This window comes from Mauremys reevesii, linkage group 7, assembly GCF_016161935.1.
Source record: "Mauremys reevesii isolate NIE-2019 linkage group 7, ASM1616193v1, whole genome shotgun sequence".
Classification (NCBI taxonomy): Eukaryota; Metazoa; Chordata; order Testudines; family Geoemydidae; genus Mauremys; species Mauremys reevesii.
The window spans coordinates 86706972-86725892 of NC_052629.1; the positions used below are offsets into that span (position 1 = coordinate 86706972).

An 18921-nucleotide genomic window follows, 5' to 3' on the forward strand; every position below is an offset into this window, starting at 1 on the left:
TCTCCATACCTTTTGCCTGTTAGTCAGCTGCCCTCCCATCAGAAGGAGTTAAGCTCTGCTTGCCAGCAGTTAAGTCCCACACAGAAAATTTATTTTTCAATAGCAGACTATATAAAGACTCTAATGGATTCAATGAGGCAGAAAGAAAGTAAAAGGACAGAAGAAGAAAATAAAAGAAAAAGATGTGTGGAAAAAAAAAAGAACTGGGGCCCATTGTAAGGGCCCAGGAAAAGGAACTAGGCAGCAATGATTATATCTCCTGAAGTGTCTTTTGTTTCAGCCTGAAGTAGTAGCAAAGAATAGCCCTTCATGGTGAGGCTTTAGCACTCAGTCCAAGATTGATCTCTGTATTCAAAGGAGGAAAGTAGAACGTTCATGAGATGCATGCAGAATTTCTGCTTTCCAACCTCCTCTGTGTGAAGTTTTAAAACAGCTACTGAGATTTTCTTTTCCCCCTCCCCTGTGCAGCTTTGAGCATTTAAGGACATCTCTAAGCTGTTAGCTAAGGAGGTCTGTATGCAGTGCTGGCAAGCATTTTTCACAAATTGTGATTGGTGTTTGTGGACAGCTTTAGATTGTAATATTAAATCAAAATAATGCAATATCTGTTTCATTTGTTTGCCATTAGCTTTCAGTAGCAGAGGTCCACCTTTACTAGGAACTGTGGCTTAGAGTATGTTGACACTTCAGAGACTATGCCAGCATAGCTACTTCTCTGTAATTATGCCAGCTTGGTCCTGAAGTGTAGATGCAGCCTACACAGATGGAAGAGGTTTTTTTATTGGTGTAGGAATACAGTAGCTATGTGGATGGAATAATTCATTTTTCTACTAATGTAGCTACATATACACGGGGGATTAGGTCAGCATAGCTGTGTCAGTCAGCAGTGTGGTTTTTCCACAGCCCCGACCCAAGGAACCTATGTCAACCTAACCTTTAAGTGTGGACCAAGCCTAAGGCTATGGCTACACTAGAGAGCTTACAGTGGCACAGCTGCACTGATGTAGCTGCGCCACTGTATGCTATCTACTGGAACTGCTCTAAGCCAACAAGAGAGAGCTCTCCCGTCGGCTTAATTAATCCAGCCTCTGTGAGCAGTGGTAGCTTCTACCACCGACATAGTGCTGTCCATACTGGCACTTAAGTCAGCATAAGTTATGTCACTTGGGAGTGGCTAATTCACATCCCTGAGCGACATAACTTATACCGACATAAGCTGTAGTGTGTACATAGTCTTGTATTAGATAAGAGCCTGCTCCAAGTTAATTGAAGTAAGTGGGAGTGTATCATGCCCTAAATGTGACAGGAGGATAGCTTGAGGTCCAGGGCCATGTAAGAAGGCTGGAGGAAAGGTGTAATTCAACGTACCAAGCCAAAGCATGAAATAGAAACAACCCAACTGTTAAAACAAAATGAAAAGTGTTTTCTGAAAATATTAAGAGGTAGACAAATGTAGTGAAATAAAATCAGATGTCTGTCTCAAGGAAAAGCATATTGTTTTAGTAAAGGTACTGTAAATGGACTTGTGCCTGGACCGGACGTTCTATAAAACTTTCAGACACTTTAACATTTGTTTAAAAAATAAACATCAAGCCAGCAAACAAGATTTTAGTGTCTGAATCACCTCAGTCCATTTCTTCCTCATATTATTGCTTTGTAGTTATCACGTTCCTCCCCAATCAACCACTCCACACCTCTCCCCCACAATTAAACAAACACAAGCAAACAGAAAACCAAACAGAAAAATGTCAGAAAGAAGATGGGAGCCAAGCAATAAAACAAGAAAATAGGTCTCTGAGGGGACATGTGAGATCTGTACGTAGTATGGCATTTCAGGTGCTAAAGCATTGTTGTTGGTAGTTATTTTGGGGGGCTTGGCGGGTGAAGTACAACTTGTATTTCTGCTGGGTAACTCTCTGTTAGGTTCTATGAAGCCAGTATTGTTAAAATGAAGATTGCAGAGTTAGGCCAATAGCCAGCCCTCATTCTGCATGTGCAGCACCTGGTATAAATTGGCAGAACTCCATTTGCTGAAGATGTGGACCATTATTACAGGGATTTCTCTGATATCCATTCTCATAGTATCTGAGTTCATGGATTAGAAATACATCAAAGTTCCCTGGTGGGAACGATGCTCAATTCCTTTAGTCCTACAGGCCAAAGTGGAAGTACTCTTTTTGCAAAGTACTGGATTTCTTTGTATTGGTTATTTTGTCTACAATGTTGCTCTTATAGATTCATAGATTCTAGGACTGGAAGGGACCTCGAGAGGTCATCGAGTCCAGTCCCCTGCCCTCATGGCAGGACCAAATACTGTCTAGACCATCCCAGATAGACATTTATCTAACCTACTCTTAAATATCTCCAGAGATGGAGATTCCACAACTTCCCTAGGCAATTTATTCCAGTGTTTAACCACCCTGACAGTTAGGAACTTTTTCCTAATGTCCAACCTAAACCTCCCTTGTTGCAGTTTAAGCCCATTGCTTCTTGTTCTATCCTTAGAGGCTAAGGTGAACAAGTTTTCTCCCTCCTCCTTATGAAACCCTTTTAGATACCTGAAAACTGCTATCATTTCCCCCTCAGTCTTCTCTTTTCCAAACTAAACAAACCCAATTCTTTCAGCCTTCCTTCATAGGTCATGTTCTCAAGGCCTTTAATCATTCTTGTTGCTCTTCTCTGGACGCTCTCCAATTTCTCCACATCTTTCTTGAAATGCGGTGCCCAGAACTGGACACAATACTCCAGTTGAGGCCTAACCAGCGCAGAGTAGAGTGGAAGAATGACTTCTCGTGTCTTGCTCACAACACACCTGTTAATGCATCCCAGAATCATGTTTGCTTTTTTTGCAACAGCATCACACTGTTGACTCATATTTAGCTTATGGTCCACTATAACCCCTAGATCCCTTTCTGCCTTATTCCTTCCTAGACAGTCTCATCCCATTCTGTATGTGTGAAACTGATTGTTCCTTCCCAAGTGGAGCACTTTTCATTTGTCTTTATTAAACTTCATCCTGTTTACCTGAGACCATTTCTCCACTTTGTCCACATCATTTTGAATTATGACCCTATCCTCCAAAGCAGTTGCAATCCTTTCCAGTTTGGTATCATCTGCAAACTTAATAAGCGTACTTTCTATGCCAATATCTGAGTCGTTGATGAAGATATTGAACAGAGCTAGTCCCAAAACAGACCCCTGCGGAACCCCACTTGTTATACCTTTCCAGCAGGATTTGGAACCATTAATAAATACCCTCTGGGTACGGTTATCCAGCCAGTTATGCACCCACCTTATAGTAGCCCCATCTAAGTTATATTTGCCTTGTTTATTGATAAGAATATCATGTGAGACCATATCAAATGCCTTACTAAAGTCTAGGTATACCACATCCACCGCTTCTCCCTTATCCACAAGACTCGTTATCCTATCAAAGAAAGCTATCAGATTGGTTTGACATGATTTGTGTGACATGGTTTTTGAGATTTACAAACCTTAATTCTGTATATCTCATTGAAGTCAGCTACAATAGATGCAATACAAAACCAGTGTAAAGAGCTGCAAAAGCATAATGATATACCTTTCTACCTGAGCGACAAAGACAGCTTCAGTGCTGGAGCTTCCATTGCTACATTGGGTACTCTAAATATCTGGCACTCCCAGAGTGATGTGGTGGCATTTCCAAGGGAACTGAGGCACAAAGAGATTAAGTAAATTGCTCAAGGGTGAACAGAAAATCTTTGGCAGAGCTGAGAGCTGAAACCAGATTGAATTCTAGCCCAATGCCTTAGCCACAATGTCTTCCTTTCCCTCATATTTACTCTGCATCTTACTAGCCTTTCACTCAGATTGGAAGTTAGGTAACCAGGGCATGAGTGGTTTAGCAGTTGGGAACAGCTGCTGTGCTAGTGGAGGTACTTTTCAGGCAGTCCATTGTTATAATAAAGGTGTGAGCCACAAGAATACTATGGTTAATGTAATAGGTGCAGGGAGTTGAAATGCAAAGGAAAGATGGAGACAGAGTATGTTTGTTTATATTTTAAGTGGTGAAGCTATTGAAGATACACTTTTAATTGCAACAATTTTACAGTAAATACATCTCACAACATCTCACAACAGTGAACAGGTGATAAGGACCTGTATTCCTAAGAGGAAGAAACAAGACCAATTTTATTTCCTCTCTTGGATATGCCTTTTCTTTAAATAATAAAAGATAGATTGTATATTATGATGTAAAAGCATGACTCATCTCAACACACAACCCCATTTCATGATCACAGAAGATGCAAAGAGGGAGTAGATTTATGAGATACTGCAGTGATGTCTGTGTTATCTACGGAGGGTGACATTAAAATATTACCCTTTACCAACACTCACTGCACAGCAGCTTCTGAGATATTTCCTATTCTAAAGTATTAAGAAACACTGTGGTATCTCCCAGAACAGTGGTGATGGCTGATGAGTGCTGAAACTTTAACACTGACCACTGGATGTCAGTCTGATTGCTTAGAAGATTGATGGACTACATCGAGAGAGGCTGAACATGGGATTGTGGCTGATGCAGAATTGCAAAGAAAATTCCCTTTAAATGTTGATGGTTCAGGCTTTTAATATTTGTAGTTAGACCAAAAATATGAAAATGATATACTGGGACAAAAACATATTTATATGCTCTACTAAATAAGTACCACTCTAATTCAAAAATAAACTGGCTATGTCCTATACTGTAGCCAAGACCCGCTTGGCATAGAAGTGGGGTGAAGGGGAAGACTGTCAGGAAACTGATTGTGGCTTACTGGCTCCACCTTAGTTTAAGCCCCTGAATAGGTTAGCATAGCCTGGGGCTTAAACTAACCTGTGCCAGTTGGCAGTGGTCCCCCAGAGACCCTCCACCTTTTGGGAATAGCTGGAGAACAACAGCTCTGGTTGTGATACCCTCCACAAACATCCCCATGCTGGGGGTGGAGGGAAGTGCTCTATGCCGCCTGAGGAGATGCAAGCAGTTCTCTTTAATGCTGCCTGATCAAAGGAAAAGGAGTGCGTGAGAGAATCCGTTCAGGCGTGTTAAACCCCCTTCCAGCTAGGACAGCCAGGGCAGAGCTCTGCCTTCAGGGGAGTTCAGTGAGGGCTGCATGTGCACATCCAGTGGTAAAATTGGCCTCTAGAAAGCAAACTCACATGGTGCCTAATTCCTCCCTCATACTCACCTGTGTAACTCCAGTGAAGACTGAAAATTTACTCGGTGATATTGAGGGATGGGTTTGGCCCATTGTAAATTCTAGCTGAAAGTCAAACTAGTGGCGATAACCTGGGGTTGTTCTTTACCAGCCCAGTCCAGAACCACAACCCCTGTTAAAAGCTGTCTAGGCTAGATACTGGTCTCTCTGCATAGGTGTAACTGAGCTCAGCATCTGGAAATCCTGGAAGCTTTTGCCTAGCAACAGCTTTGGTTTAGAAGAGCTTGTACTTTTTAAAGACCCTTAAAGACCATTTAAAAAATAACAGTCAGCTGATTTATTAGTCCCAATTGATATTTAAAATTCATCCCTTAGATTTCAAGTTGACTTTTACTTGATTAAGTAGCAGCATTTGATTTTGAGGTATTTGGGGCTGTGGTGATTTCCCGCTTGATGGGGGTTCTTCATATTTAAACATTTCAGCTTTGCTTGAATTACTGAGCTTTTCCAAGATAGCAGATGAAACTTGCTGTTGTTGCGTCTCTGTTCGTACCCATCCTCCTCTTCCTTGCCCATAACTACAGTAGTTGGCATTTCCTCCTCTTTGTATAGTAGATTTTACGAAATGCAATAAATTAGCATTCTTCTTTCAGAGTATTTGCATCTTTAGGACACCTATGAATAGCATTTTACGTGCCACTCTACAGTAAAACTTCCACGCTCTCATTTATGGGGGAGATCATTTTTAATTTAAGTGACCAGCTCTTCCAGGTTAAAACCCCTGTGGGTGCCAGGGCTACTAATGAGCTTACAGTGGTGTGATTTATTTTTTATTTACACTGATAGATCTGTACCTGCTTGCCGAGGTGTGATGGCTCCTCTTGCTAGAGGCCATATCCACCTTCCCATTTTGAAATTAGAAACATTACACCACAGATGTTCTTTTGCACCACAGGTTTTGTATTAAGAGCACATGCCATTTGCGAGAGCACAGTAGTTTAACAAATTAGTAATTCCCTCTGGGGCAGATGAGTGTTTGCAATCAGCTGCACGCATGCCTTTTGTATTCACTGGCTCTCTTTGACTACAGTGGTTCCTGAGGTAGGTGTACACTAAATGCCACTTTTTCAAAAGATCATTTTCAGGACTGGGGAGGTGGGAGCACTTCATTGATTCCTGCTGGCATGTATGTGGAGATGGAAATTGCACCCTGTGCAGTACTGAAGACTTGTGTTGCGGGGAAGCTCAGAGCTGGTGTATGGTCTGATGTCCTCCCCAGAGATTCTGACAGATTTATGTCACTGTTGGGGCTTCATTGAAGCAGAGGAGGTTGCCTGGGGCACGCTCTGGGTTAGCACATATCCCTTAATTCCTCAGCCAGGAACCCTTCTGGCTATTTTGGTGCTGTGCTGGCATGATCCTAGGTGAACCATGAGTTCTGGGGACCTTGCACTGTTTTGACTTTCCCCACCCCATCCTGGGCAGAAAAGGTCTTCAGTTAGGGCCTGCGCCAGCAGAACCCAATGAAGACCTGTAAGTCAATAAAGGCTGGAGCCCTTATGCTAATAATATACAAGGTATATGCAGGGTCAATGACAATGGTTGGGTAAGGGATGAAGAGCAACATATTTTGTTCCTGAGTTACCTCCCAAAATATTTATTGTCTAGGGGATAATCTGCCAATTCTCCTCTGTGAGTATGTACGGCCTGGTAGGAATCCGAAGCAGTGTGATACCACTGTACGGGTGAGACAGTATACCAGATCCAGCACTGGGAGGTCCGAAGTCTTTCAGAGCAGGCTCCATCCATATGACTACATGGGTGTTTGGGTGATATGGCTAGTAGGTCTGTTACTGTGTAGATCCACTGGCTAACCCCTGTGTAAAATTGGGGAACAAGTTCCCCAGGAGTTAGTGCTGGCCTATGACATTGACCTCTAGGTAGAGCAGTTTTGTGTAGTTACCTGTCTCCTGTGGAACCTACTCCACTTATAGTCAGCAGCCTCACTTAGGTGGCTGTTTTAATTAGAATTGAGCCCACAGAAGAGCCCTGGATCTGCTTTCCAGTTACTCTGAGTTTGACAGAGATCTATTTCTTTATTGAACCCAAATTGTAACATGACCTATGAACACCCCAGAACTAGAGGAACGTTTGAAACTACAATAGATTCAGATCTGAGCTTCAAGGCTTCAGTTGAGCTGCATTTTTCAGCCCCGCTTTTTTAGACCTGCATGCTCAAAATTGCATGTGCAAAATGCATGAGTGCAATCTGAGTGCACATTTGTTGTGGTTGTTCATTTATTATGGTAATTGTGCATGCAACTGGCCAGTTAGATATATAATTGGCTCGTTACCTGCACAATTATCACAATTGTCACAGTTGTGCGTGTGATTAATTGTTCATGTAGTTTATACCGATGCATTTGTCTCTCATTTTGCCAACATTTCTGTTTTCTTATGTCATGGATTTTTTTTAATGTTACCATGACATAATAGCAAAAACGTGTATAGCTTTTCTTCCTTCTGAATATGGAAAATCCATATTAGAACATTTATTATATTGGATATTATCAAGGTCTGAATAATGCATGAAATGATTCTCATTAGAAGCTCATCATCTCCTTTCAACTTTTTTCTTTATTAGGAGGAAATGCTATGATTAGAAGGTGAGGCAAACACTGCAAAAAATAAATAGATCAGATATGTTTGTTCAAGTTTGTCAGGGAAATCTCTCTAATCATGTGTGTGTCCTTTTTTATGTTTGCTTTCTATTGTAGTGAACAAGTTTGATGTCAGGAATCTTTGCCAAAACAGTGAATTTTAAGCAACTATTGAAGAATATACATACAAAATTAAGTCTGAATGTGTAAATGCAAGTTTTTGCTATGGACAATTGATTCTTCCAGTTAAGAATACACTATGTGATCTATGTGGTCAATCAAAACCGACCACCATAGCTTGAATATCAAATACTTACAGTTTCACTTCTTTTAGAAAGACATTTAATCTTGATTTTAACAGCCTGTGGGCAGTCTACAGACAAACCAGTAGGCAGAAATTATTTGGGAAATAATTTATAGTAACGTGCATTAGGGGAAATTGTATGCTGTTTTTAGAAAAATCATTAATACAAAAAAGGTTAATTAGTCAAATACGTAGTTCACTACATGTTGTTGACTGGGTTCTAGCTCCAGTGCCTAGTTACTGTCCTCCCCTAGTGCTTTTTCATACAATTCCAGTTTTAACCTAGGATCTGCAGCCGAGATTGTGCTGGCAGACTCCCAGTGCCCACAAGATTTTTGGTGCAGGATCAGAGTCTCATTCATCATCAAGAGTGTCCCTAGCCTTTTTGTAGTCTAGGATGGACCCCCAACCCCAATCAGCCAAGCAAAACAAATGAGCGCCCACCTGAGCAGCACAGTGACATGATACCCCCTGGAAGTTAATGCCCTGGGTGACTGCCACTCTTGCCCTCTCCCAGAATCAGCCCTAGTTAGCAGCACTGAACCAAATCTCCCTCCGTGGTTTCCCTGTCCACCTCCTGTAACTTCTGAGAGACACTGTGGCCTCCCAGCCAATACTCCATGCATAGTGCAGTGTTAGAATCTGTGCATCTTTCTCTGATGATGTCATCGCACATGTAGAAAGTTTTTGCTTTCTCTGAACACTGCACAGTTAACAAGTTTCTCATGTAATTTCAGTGAATGTCCTTTGCTGGCCTTTATTTTCTAGCTCACCATATTGAGCTCATAGTGAATTTTCCCCATCTCTGATGCATACTCTTCCTCTCTCCGAGCCCATTACCGTCACTTTTCTTACCTCTTTGGTATTTGTACTGTTTTCTACTCCAGGAGAAACTGTTTGCAATCATGTATGACTCATCAGAGTTTAAGAAGAAAAAAAATCTATATTTGTAAGCAGTCTGGTTAAGAATGGTTCACAACACAATTCTGGAGCAGATTGCTCTCTGTGGATAAACATACCAGGATAAAAGCAGACGATAGTGAATAAAACTGCAACACAGAGAGCGCAAATAGTGAGGTTAGACGTTTGGCTGGTTCTCTCCATTTTTGGGTCTCATTTCCCAATAAGCAAAAAAAACCAAAACTCTTTCAAATGTCATTCAAAACTGGCAGTTTTGCTGCACGCATTGATATTGGAAAGGGAAACCCTTGTACAATGTCACAGAATGGTATGATTATCTGCAACAGTAAGTGGTTTGGAAGGGAGTTTGATTTTATAAAATAAATAAGTGGGAGGTGGGCAGGATGGTGCAAGAGTTGATAATGGGATCTGGACCTTTCTCTTGTAGGTTCTTAGTCTAAATCTAGGCCAGACTGGTAGTGCCTTAGGGCTTGTCCACGTGGGGAAATTGACCAGCTGAATTGGAATTAATTTGCAAACTAGACACCATTAAATTAGGCTTAAATAAAGACTGGGAGTGGATGGGTCATTACACAAAGTAGAACTATTCCCCCTACTGTTACTCACACCTTCTTTTCAGTTGTTGGAAATGGGCCATCCTGATTATTACTACAACATTTTTTTTCTCCTGCTGACAATAGCCCACCTTAACTGATTACTCTCGTTATAGTTGGTATGGCAACACCCATTTTTTCATGTTCTCTGTGTGTATATATATATATTCCTACTGTATTTTCCACTGCATATATCCAATGAAGTGGGTTTTAGCCCACGAAAGCTTATGCTTAATTAAATTTGTTAGTCTCTAAGGTGCCACAAGTACTCCTCATTCTTTATACCCCTAGAGTTATGCTGGTATAACTCCTTGTATGGACTCTCTATTCTGGAATAAAAGTGACTATTTTTGTGCAATATAAGATATGCAAAAATAAATAAATAAAAATCACTTTCATTCTGGAATAGTATGTCCACACAGGGACTTATACTGGGTATAATTCTAGGGGTATAATTGTACCACTGTAGTTCTGCTGTTCCATTTCCCTGTGTAGACAAGTGCTGAAGGTCATCACCAGTTGCCGACTGTTCAGTAGTCGGTGAGAAATACGTTAGTAGTGTCAATAAGAGGAGAGGTGTCTACACTACACCACAAAGAGCACTAACTATCCCTTTTTGGCATTCTCAGGAGAGGTGAAGGATGCAGTAGACAGAGCGACTGAACCACTACCGTAAAGTTGCATTTCTCAAAAGCAGGGTTCAGGCCTATTAATGGGGGTGCTTGCCCTGACAATGAGATGTAGGCACCTAAATCAGTTAGGTATTGCAATGCTCTGGGCAGCAACGCCTAAATAGGTTTAAAAATCTGGACCTAAGTGAACTTGAACACTTTCATTTTGTAAAAAACCTTGTATTACAGTATAAATAAAACACAGAATGCAGTTCAGACAATCTCATTTCCCATGATCTAGCATATTGTTTTGTGTTCTGTACCACCCAACCTGTGGTGATGGCCAGTAAGTATTTACACAGGAAGCAATTGGAACCATCTGAAGTTGTAATGTCATTGACATCATAGCAACGTAATCGTATTATCTTGTGGTGACAGGAGGTAATGAAACTCACCAGTGTATGAAAAAATTCTTCCTTCCCCACCAAAGGGCAGTTCAGCTGTGGTCACAGCAAGAGCGAAGCAAAGGATTAAAGTTCACTGCAGCCAGTTCCCTATTTAAGATTCATCCTGATAAAAGTTGCTGTGATGTAGCCTGTGAACATCAAGCTGACATGTTCTGTTGTAGCTGCGGCCCGAGCAGTCTATTTTTAACTTTTCTGGCTGTGTGGCTAAATTCATTGTGCTAAGTGCTTCTTTCTCTCTCTCAACAGGTTAATGATGTAATCTATGTTTCCTCCTGAGGTTAGTTTTACCTATTGCCATCTCTCACAAGTTGAGCCTGCTGCATCACAATCTGTGTGTGGTGGTTGTTGGTCTGGCCATCCCAAAGACTAGCTTTTCACTTAGGGTAAAAATTTCAGAGTAGCTGAGGACCAGATTTTCAAAGGCATTTAGGCACTCAAAGAGGCAGATAAGTTCCTTGTGGGATTTTCAAAAGCTCATACATGCCTAAAAGGCATTGAGTTCAATGGATGTGCTTTTGAAAATTCCAGTAGGCACCTACATACCTTTAAAATGTGGCCCTGTGCATCTAACTACCATTTAAGTCTTTAGCTGCCTAAATACTTTTGAAAATCTAGCCCTACGCGATTTAGGAGCCCAAGACCCATTTTCAAATGAGGTTTAGTCACTTAAGAGCCTAAGGGCTTGTCTACATGGCATGAATTGCAGCGCATGCCCCATGTGGACGCTACTGGTGCAACAAGGTAGCTAGTCCAGAGTTAAAAGTCCAGTAGTGCCCACACAGGCAGGGCCAGATTTCCAATTAGGCCCAGTAGGCATGTGCCTAGGGGTGCCTAAAATTTAAAAGTGGGTTAAAAGTTTCATTTTTTACAGAAAACATGAAGGTCAGCTGTGGGCGGGGGAGTGCTGAAAGTGCTTTGCCTAGGTGTGCAGCCTGTAAATCCAACCCTACACACAGGGGAGTTACAGAGCACAGTTCACACACTCACACCCCGTAGTCTGAACTGAAGAGCTGTGTAGACACAGCCTGAGTCCCATTGACTTTCTATGGAAATTAGGTGCTCAACCTGCATAAGAGCTTTTAAAAATCCCAGTAGGTACCTAACTGCATCTTTGGGTACCTCAATACCTTTGTCAATCTGGCCCTTTGTCAGATTGTAATAAAATAACTTGGTGCTGACACGGGTGTGTCAGAAACTTTTATTTTGTTCCCAAGTGCTCAGACACCAGCCTGGCTCCGACTTCGCTGAGAGCTGGAAAAAGCATTCCGGGCATTGGCATGCTAATTAATACACGAAGCAATTAAAGTCAATTAAAACAGGGTTCAATGTAATTAGAAACAGTTGTGTTCACATTTATATTCAGAGAGGCTTGATGTGTTGAAAGAAAAGAAAACAATTTCAGGCAAACTTTTAATGCCTACAGATGTGGTGATAATAACAGCACTTTGATTTCTAAAGCCCCCTTCACTTCCCTGGGTGCTGTACAGCATGATAAACACAAACATAATGAGAATTCCAAAACAGGAACCCCGAGGGATCCAGGGGCTCAGCAGGCCTGGAGATGCAAGCTGATAACCTGATGACAGTTTATAATGGAACTAAGTTTGGGGGGGTTCCTGTCCCAGCCCCCATTTCAGCACATCACAAATCCAGCATCTTTCACTGGCCATTTCAGCTCAAGAAGATCATGGAACTCCAGCAGCTCTGTCGCTTTATGAGTGCCGAAGTCGCCTTTGTTTTTATTTTAATAGCAATGCCAACTGGCCCAAAGGGCTGCCACAGCCTGTAAACACACCAGATCCTTCCCACCTGTCCACAGGCCTCTATCTTATCAGCCTATCCTCTTACCTGTGGATTGGATTCATAGGCATATGGTAGAAATGATGCGCTATGGTACCTCTTTCCTTGCAAGGCAGTGGTAGAGGGAGGAGAGACATCAGAGAGCCCTCCCTCCCTCCCTTAATGCTGCTGCACAGGTACCAGCCATAGTTTGGCTCTTACAGACTGAAAATCGAGGAGCTGGGGGTGAGGTTTCCAATACCTTCAGCAATGCCAGAGGCCCCAGTGGGGCATTTCTGGGCAGGGCAAGGCAATTCTCTGGGGTTTTACTCTCCATGCCAGAATGGCTGTATGGAGGAGTGACAACTGCACTGCTGTTATGCAGAGGTATCCTTGGCTGATCTTTTCTTCTCTCCTCCATTGCCTGTGGAAGTGTGAATTTCTAAGGTTCTTCCTCCTCCTCCTTGCAGCTCAGGCTTATAGGAGCTGTAATTGCACCCTCGGTAGAAAACTGTGTGTATAGCGAAGTTTGCCTAGTGCACCCTGGAAAGAATATCTCTGTGTCTGAAAGGGCAGTCTGCATGCTGATGTAAAATGACATGGTGCAATGGCAGGCTGCATGAGATGACAGATTGTGAAGTAATATGACATAATGAAGCAGGTTCCAAGAAAATGTTACTCTTTCAATTCAGGTACGGTGACCCCAGCGTCAGCCATTTGACCTGATTAATTGGTATTAACAGCAGCCACCATTAATTTTAGGGGAGGGGAGGGAAGAGATTGCAATGCACAGAGACTGAAATTGCAGAAATGAATGAACAAAAAAGCACAGAAACCTTGTTGGGATAGATCCTGTAGCCTCTCCATTCATTGAGCTGTCACTGAAGCCAGGAGAGAACTGCAGGATCAGTCTCTTTCACTGCATTTCATCCTTATTTCCTTTTTTTATTGGTCAGCCTCATTATGAAAAACTAGCTGTATGGAATTTTGTCCCTTTGAAGCACTGGGTTAGTGAGCGTTGAATCACTTGGTCCTGGGAGATGGCTTCTCCATCAATAGTGAACAGTAACCGTACATAGCACATGAACAAGGCTTTCCATTTTTATTGAATCCTTAATTAATCCACGCAGTCCTCTGAAAGGCCGGGGGGTATTAGCGTCATCTCCATTTTACAGAGAGGAAACTGAGGCAGAAGACATGGCCTACATTTTCAAACAGGATTAGTGATTTTAAGTAACTCCGTTTTTGGGTGCCCAATCTGAGACACAAAGAAGCGGACTGATTTTTAGGGGTTGGATGCTCAGCACTTTCTGAAAACTAGGCCCATTCTGTCTCAGTGTGAGCACCCTGAGACTGAAGCAACAAAATCACTAGTCGCGTCTCAAAATTTATGCCTAAGTGATTTACTGCCACAGAGTGAGTTAGTGTCAATGCTGGGATTAGAACTCAGGATTCCCTGTCTCCTAGTCCTTTGATCAGACCTTGGGCCATGCCGGTTTGAGAGGAATTTATTACGCTGATATCCTGATTAAACAATTAAAGAGCTATCGTTGGCCCAGATCATCCCCTCCTACAGAGGGAATCATCCCCTCTTGGAGAACCCACCCCCAAATTCCCACTGAAAAGTCTGCAGTTCTCTCTCTCAAACCTGATAGATCATAGGCAAGCCTCAGGAGGCCTAGACTATTCAAGCAGAGGCCCTGTTCCTCCACGCAGACTCTGGCCCTCGTTGCCTTCTCCCATCTGGCAGTGTGGCTCTGTTGGACACCCTGCATCCATCACCCGCAAGACCTCTAAGGGTGACTCCATGGAGAAGATAATACAGCTATCCATGGGACTAGAGACAGGCAACATGTGTGCCCAATGTTGCTCTACCCATTCCTTCTCTTTGGCTTGCTCAGCCTCCATCCTGTGTCTCAGTGCAGACCCTGGAGCCATAGAGACGAGTCTAAAGGAAAATGGATGAGAGGGCAGAAAGATGGCCTCAGCTGGAGGACTGTGTCCAGTTCTGGGGGCCAGACTTTAGGAAAGAGGTGGATAAATTGGAGATAGTCCAAAAGACAGCAACAAAAAATAATAAAAGGTTTAGATAATCTGACCTACGAGGAAAAGTTTTTTAAAAAAACTGTGCCTGTTTAGTCCTGTCTTGAGAAAGAAGAAGACCGACGTGAGGACCTGATAACAGTCTTCAAATATGTTAAGGGCTGTTATAAAAAGGACAGGGATCCCTTGTTCTCCATGTCCGCTGAAGGTGAGATAAGAAGTAATGGGCTTAATCGGCAGCAAGGGAGATTTAGGTTAGATATTAGGAAAAACTTTCCAACTAAAGGTAGTTAAGCTCTGGGACAGGCTTCCCAGTAAGGTTGTGGAATCTCCGGTCATTGGAGGTTTTTAAAAACAGATTGGACAAACACCTGTCAGAGATGATCTAGGTTTACTTGGTCCTGCTTCAGCTCAGGGGGCTGGAATCGATGACTTCTCAAGGTCCCTTCCAGACATATATGTCTACATTTCTATGATGGTGCTGCAGCTGCCCCATGCACATCACAGAGAATGATGCTGATCTCGTCTCATTGTATAGCTTACTGCATCGCCTTAGAGATCAGGACTGGAGGTATTTCTGTGTCCTGGCAGCTTTATTTATAAACTCGTTCTTAACTTTACCTTTTGTAGGAGGATTACACAGAATTCTTCAAATCTCAAAGCAAAAGCTTGGCATGATATTGTGTTATAAAACGTGTGTTGAGGTACAAATATACATAGTACTTTACAGACACAAGATACTTTCCATGCCCAGAGATCTTATCATCTAAATGGAATAAAACCAAAATACAAGTTTTGTTTGTAACTTGGCCAGAGGGCGAGCCACATCTCTCGCACAGACCTGTGAGTGGAGAGCTGAGGAGATGCACCTTTGGGAAGGAAACTGAGGCAGAGAATGCCTGGAGAGCCCCAGTTGGCCTGGGGAGGGAGGGTTGCTATGGGGCAGGCACATTCCTATCACAGTGGGTTTGTTTGAAGAAGTGGGTTTTAGAGACTTGATAGTTCACAGGAAAATTTTATGCCCGTTTTACCTATTAATCAACTACTTGTATGGTGTGTGATTTCTAATAATCTGTGTTCAGTAACTGATTGCAAAAAACCCAGACTGTATAAGACTCTTGAATGGAGAGGTGTGTGTGGGGGGGAAATCCACATTTTCTTCCCTTCATTATACTTTCTATTGTTCTGACTTTTCCAAACACATTCAATACCAGTAATAAGAGTACCATTGTTCCCAATATACGTTGCTGCATAGTTAATATGTAATACAGCACATTCTTTTCTGGCAAGTCAATTAATTTCTCTACTGTACCATATCTGGTTTAACTGGTTTAACTGGTATGCAGTAACTTACTTGGAGAGAATGTCCCAATATGTTTGTGATTAGAGTTGGGTGACATTTTTTGACCATTTTTTTCCTTCAAAAAAGGCAGATTCAGCAACAGTTTGCAAATTCCCCAAAATATTTCAGTAAAACAAACAAAAACAGTGTAAAAAAAAGTATAAAAAATTGAAATGTTTCATTTCAATAATGTCAATGCAAAAATTGACTTTCTGTTTCAAAATGTCATTTAATAGTATTTTTAATAATCAATAGTTTTAAAATGGTCAAAATTGAAACAAAACATTTTGTTTCACCTGAAATAATTTTTTCAACTCTTTGATTTCCTCAAAATTTAAAAAAACAAAAATAAACAAAAAAATTCTGTTTGACTCCAAATGAATTTTTTTCTACCCTCCCCTTCCTCCTTGAATTGCCAGTGAACTGAAAAATCCGTTATTCACCCAGCTCTATTTGTGATTAAGTGTTTGCCCATTTTCCTACCAGGCCTAAATTATTTAAGAATGAATATGCTTGGGGATGAAATTCATCCCTCTGCAGAAGACCAGCATGGATATTAGGTCTCAAAGTAGCATTCAGTGGGTGCATAAGTTGTGTGTGTATTTATATCTGGATTACTACCAGAGAAACAACACCATCTTCTTGTTGTTTTTGTTGGGGAAAAAAACATTTTCTGATGTTTTACTTCTTCTTGCTAGGTGGTATATGTAACAGCTACATTCCCATATGTCATGCTACTGATTCTTCTGGTTCGAGGAGTAACATTACCAGGGGCTTCTGAAGGAATAAAATTCTACTTGTATCCTGACCTATCCCGATTGTCTGACCCACAGGTAGGACCAAATAACTAATGTTCAAAACTTGCTCTGTGTTCATTGTATCTCTGAGGTGGAAATCTTTGGTGCTTCCAATTTTTCATTACATTCAAAGTTGGAATACACAAAAATGTAGCAGATTGTATATAGATGTGTTTCAATTTGAAATTCCTTAAAGGCATTTAAAAATAATCATTCATAGTAGTTGTAGTATACTGTAGTTGTGTGGGGGGTGGGGGAGGGGTTGTTTATGTATATTTTAGAGACACCTTAGCATGTCACAGTTGGATTTTCAAAAGTGTTCAGCACTGGCCTAATTCTGCCTCCATTGAAATCAATGGGAGTTTACCATTGATTTCAGTGGGAGCAGAGTTTGACAAAGACTGAGCATTGTTGACATTGTGCACCCTTAGAGTGTATTCCAAATAATAAATCTCCGTGGAATGGTTCAGATAATCTGCTTCTCCTTTTTTTTTTAAAGGGTTGACATATTTGGTATCTTTGCAAATAAAACAGCACAGAAGAATGAAAAAATCTCTAAACATTTTAAAGCAGCAATAAATTCTTAAAAAAAGAGAATGTGCCTTTTTAGTCACTTCTGTAGAAGAGATCATCATATAAATGCTGGGTTAAACTGAGACCTTGATGACAGATTAGTGGAACATAAAAATTATGAATGTCATTTGCCTGGTATCTAAGAGAGAAAATGACACAGCTCTGCATAGCTGACAGGTTTCAGACAGCACTTCACTTACCAGGGTTGACAGCATAATAAACATTAGACTATGTTACTCCTGGAGGCGGTTATGACATTAGATGGACCCAAAGATGTAATGGAGTTGAAAAAGAGGTTTGGGACTATTTGTCAACATTCATTTTTTGAAGTACTCCCCTCTGTCCGGTGAACTGTAAAACATTTTCAGCAAAAGTATGTTTTGACATGACAACACAATGAGCCTTCAAGTTACTTCCCTATAGCTTCTGAAGCTATTGAATCATGTAAAGATCATCCTAATGAAATAGTATGGCTAGGTAATAACTAACAACTGGAAGGGGACAGTCACATTTAAAGACATTTGGAAAAATAGATCAAGTTGCTGATTTTGAACTTCTTGTTACTGAAATGTAGATACTTGTTGCTATAATAAACACAGGTGATTGGAACGTGAAGGGAGAGCAATGGAAATAAAATCTGACACCCCTAGTTGTCTGATGAAGTAGGGTGGACTAACTGTGAAAACTATTAGGATTCCATGAAGTTCTGGTCTCCCTGTTCTTTGAGTTGGTCTCCGCCACGTATAATAGACCCATATACTGCAATGACTTTAGTAAGCTTGCTCAATTGAAAGTCAGTTCACAAATCGGACTGTCAAATGTTTATCTGAGAACTTGAAAAGTTTGCTTTGTCCAGCTTTGATTAGGATTGTTCTGCCTTCCTGCATATTTTTGACAACTGATGTTACTCAGAGAGTCTTAATAATGAGTGCACATTTTGCATTCTTCTCCTGCAATACATCACAATGACTTTCCCCCAGTGTCAAATTCCTAAGGGAGCCAGAGTTACCAACCTCCAGGGCTGTACAAATCTAATGAGGAGGGGGGCAGGCATGCTGCTTAAACATTGCTGCTTTTGTTTTCCAAGGGGTGCATGGGAGGCCTGTTAACAGGATTTGTGCATGTACGTGGATTTCTCACATGCCACTGTGAACACACATCCCCCATCCCTTGTTTATTCATGGAAAAAATTAATAGAAAAAGGGTATGCAAGCTCATTTAACCCAGGGCAGCTGTAGCTTGTTTGTCAGTTTACAAGGGGTTTTTACATGCCTATTTGCTATACCATTTCCATTTGTAAAGAAATTCACTGTTGCCATGGTGATTGCCGGGCACACATCATGTTATGGTTCTTAGGCAGCCTTTGAAACACAGGGAACCTTCTTAAAAGACACGTGTGGCCCAGTAGTCTGCCTCCCACTCTGCTGTTGTATCTAGGCTAAGTTTAGAATGTCTTGAGAGGGGAGTATTCAGTGTTACACTTTCACAGGTGAACTTTCCCCCCATTGCAAAGTGATTGCAATCAATTTGTATCTATGCTTCATCCTGCATTATTTAAAAAATGCAGCCCCCACCCCTCCTCATAGATTAGGAGAAAAGGGTGAAGTTGAGACTGAGATCTAATGAGAAATATGGCAGGATGGTGGAGTGGAGT

General features: G+C 41.5%; 1 protein-coding gene across 4 annotated transcripts in view; it reads left to right on the forward strand.

Moving 5' to 3' along the window:
* Positions 1-18921, forward strand: part of SLC6A11 (solute carrier family 6 member 11) — a 220377-nt gene that overhangs the window by 95603 nt on the left and 105853 nt on the right. For all 4 annotated transcript variants that reach the window (XM_039481696.1, XM_039481698.1, XM_039481697.1 and 1 more), the window contains exon 7: positions 16596-16730. In XM_039481696.1, the coding sequence (XP_039337630.1) occupies positions 16596-16730 (135 nt within the window). The remainder of the gene's footprint in view (positions 1-16595; positions 16731-18921) is intronic.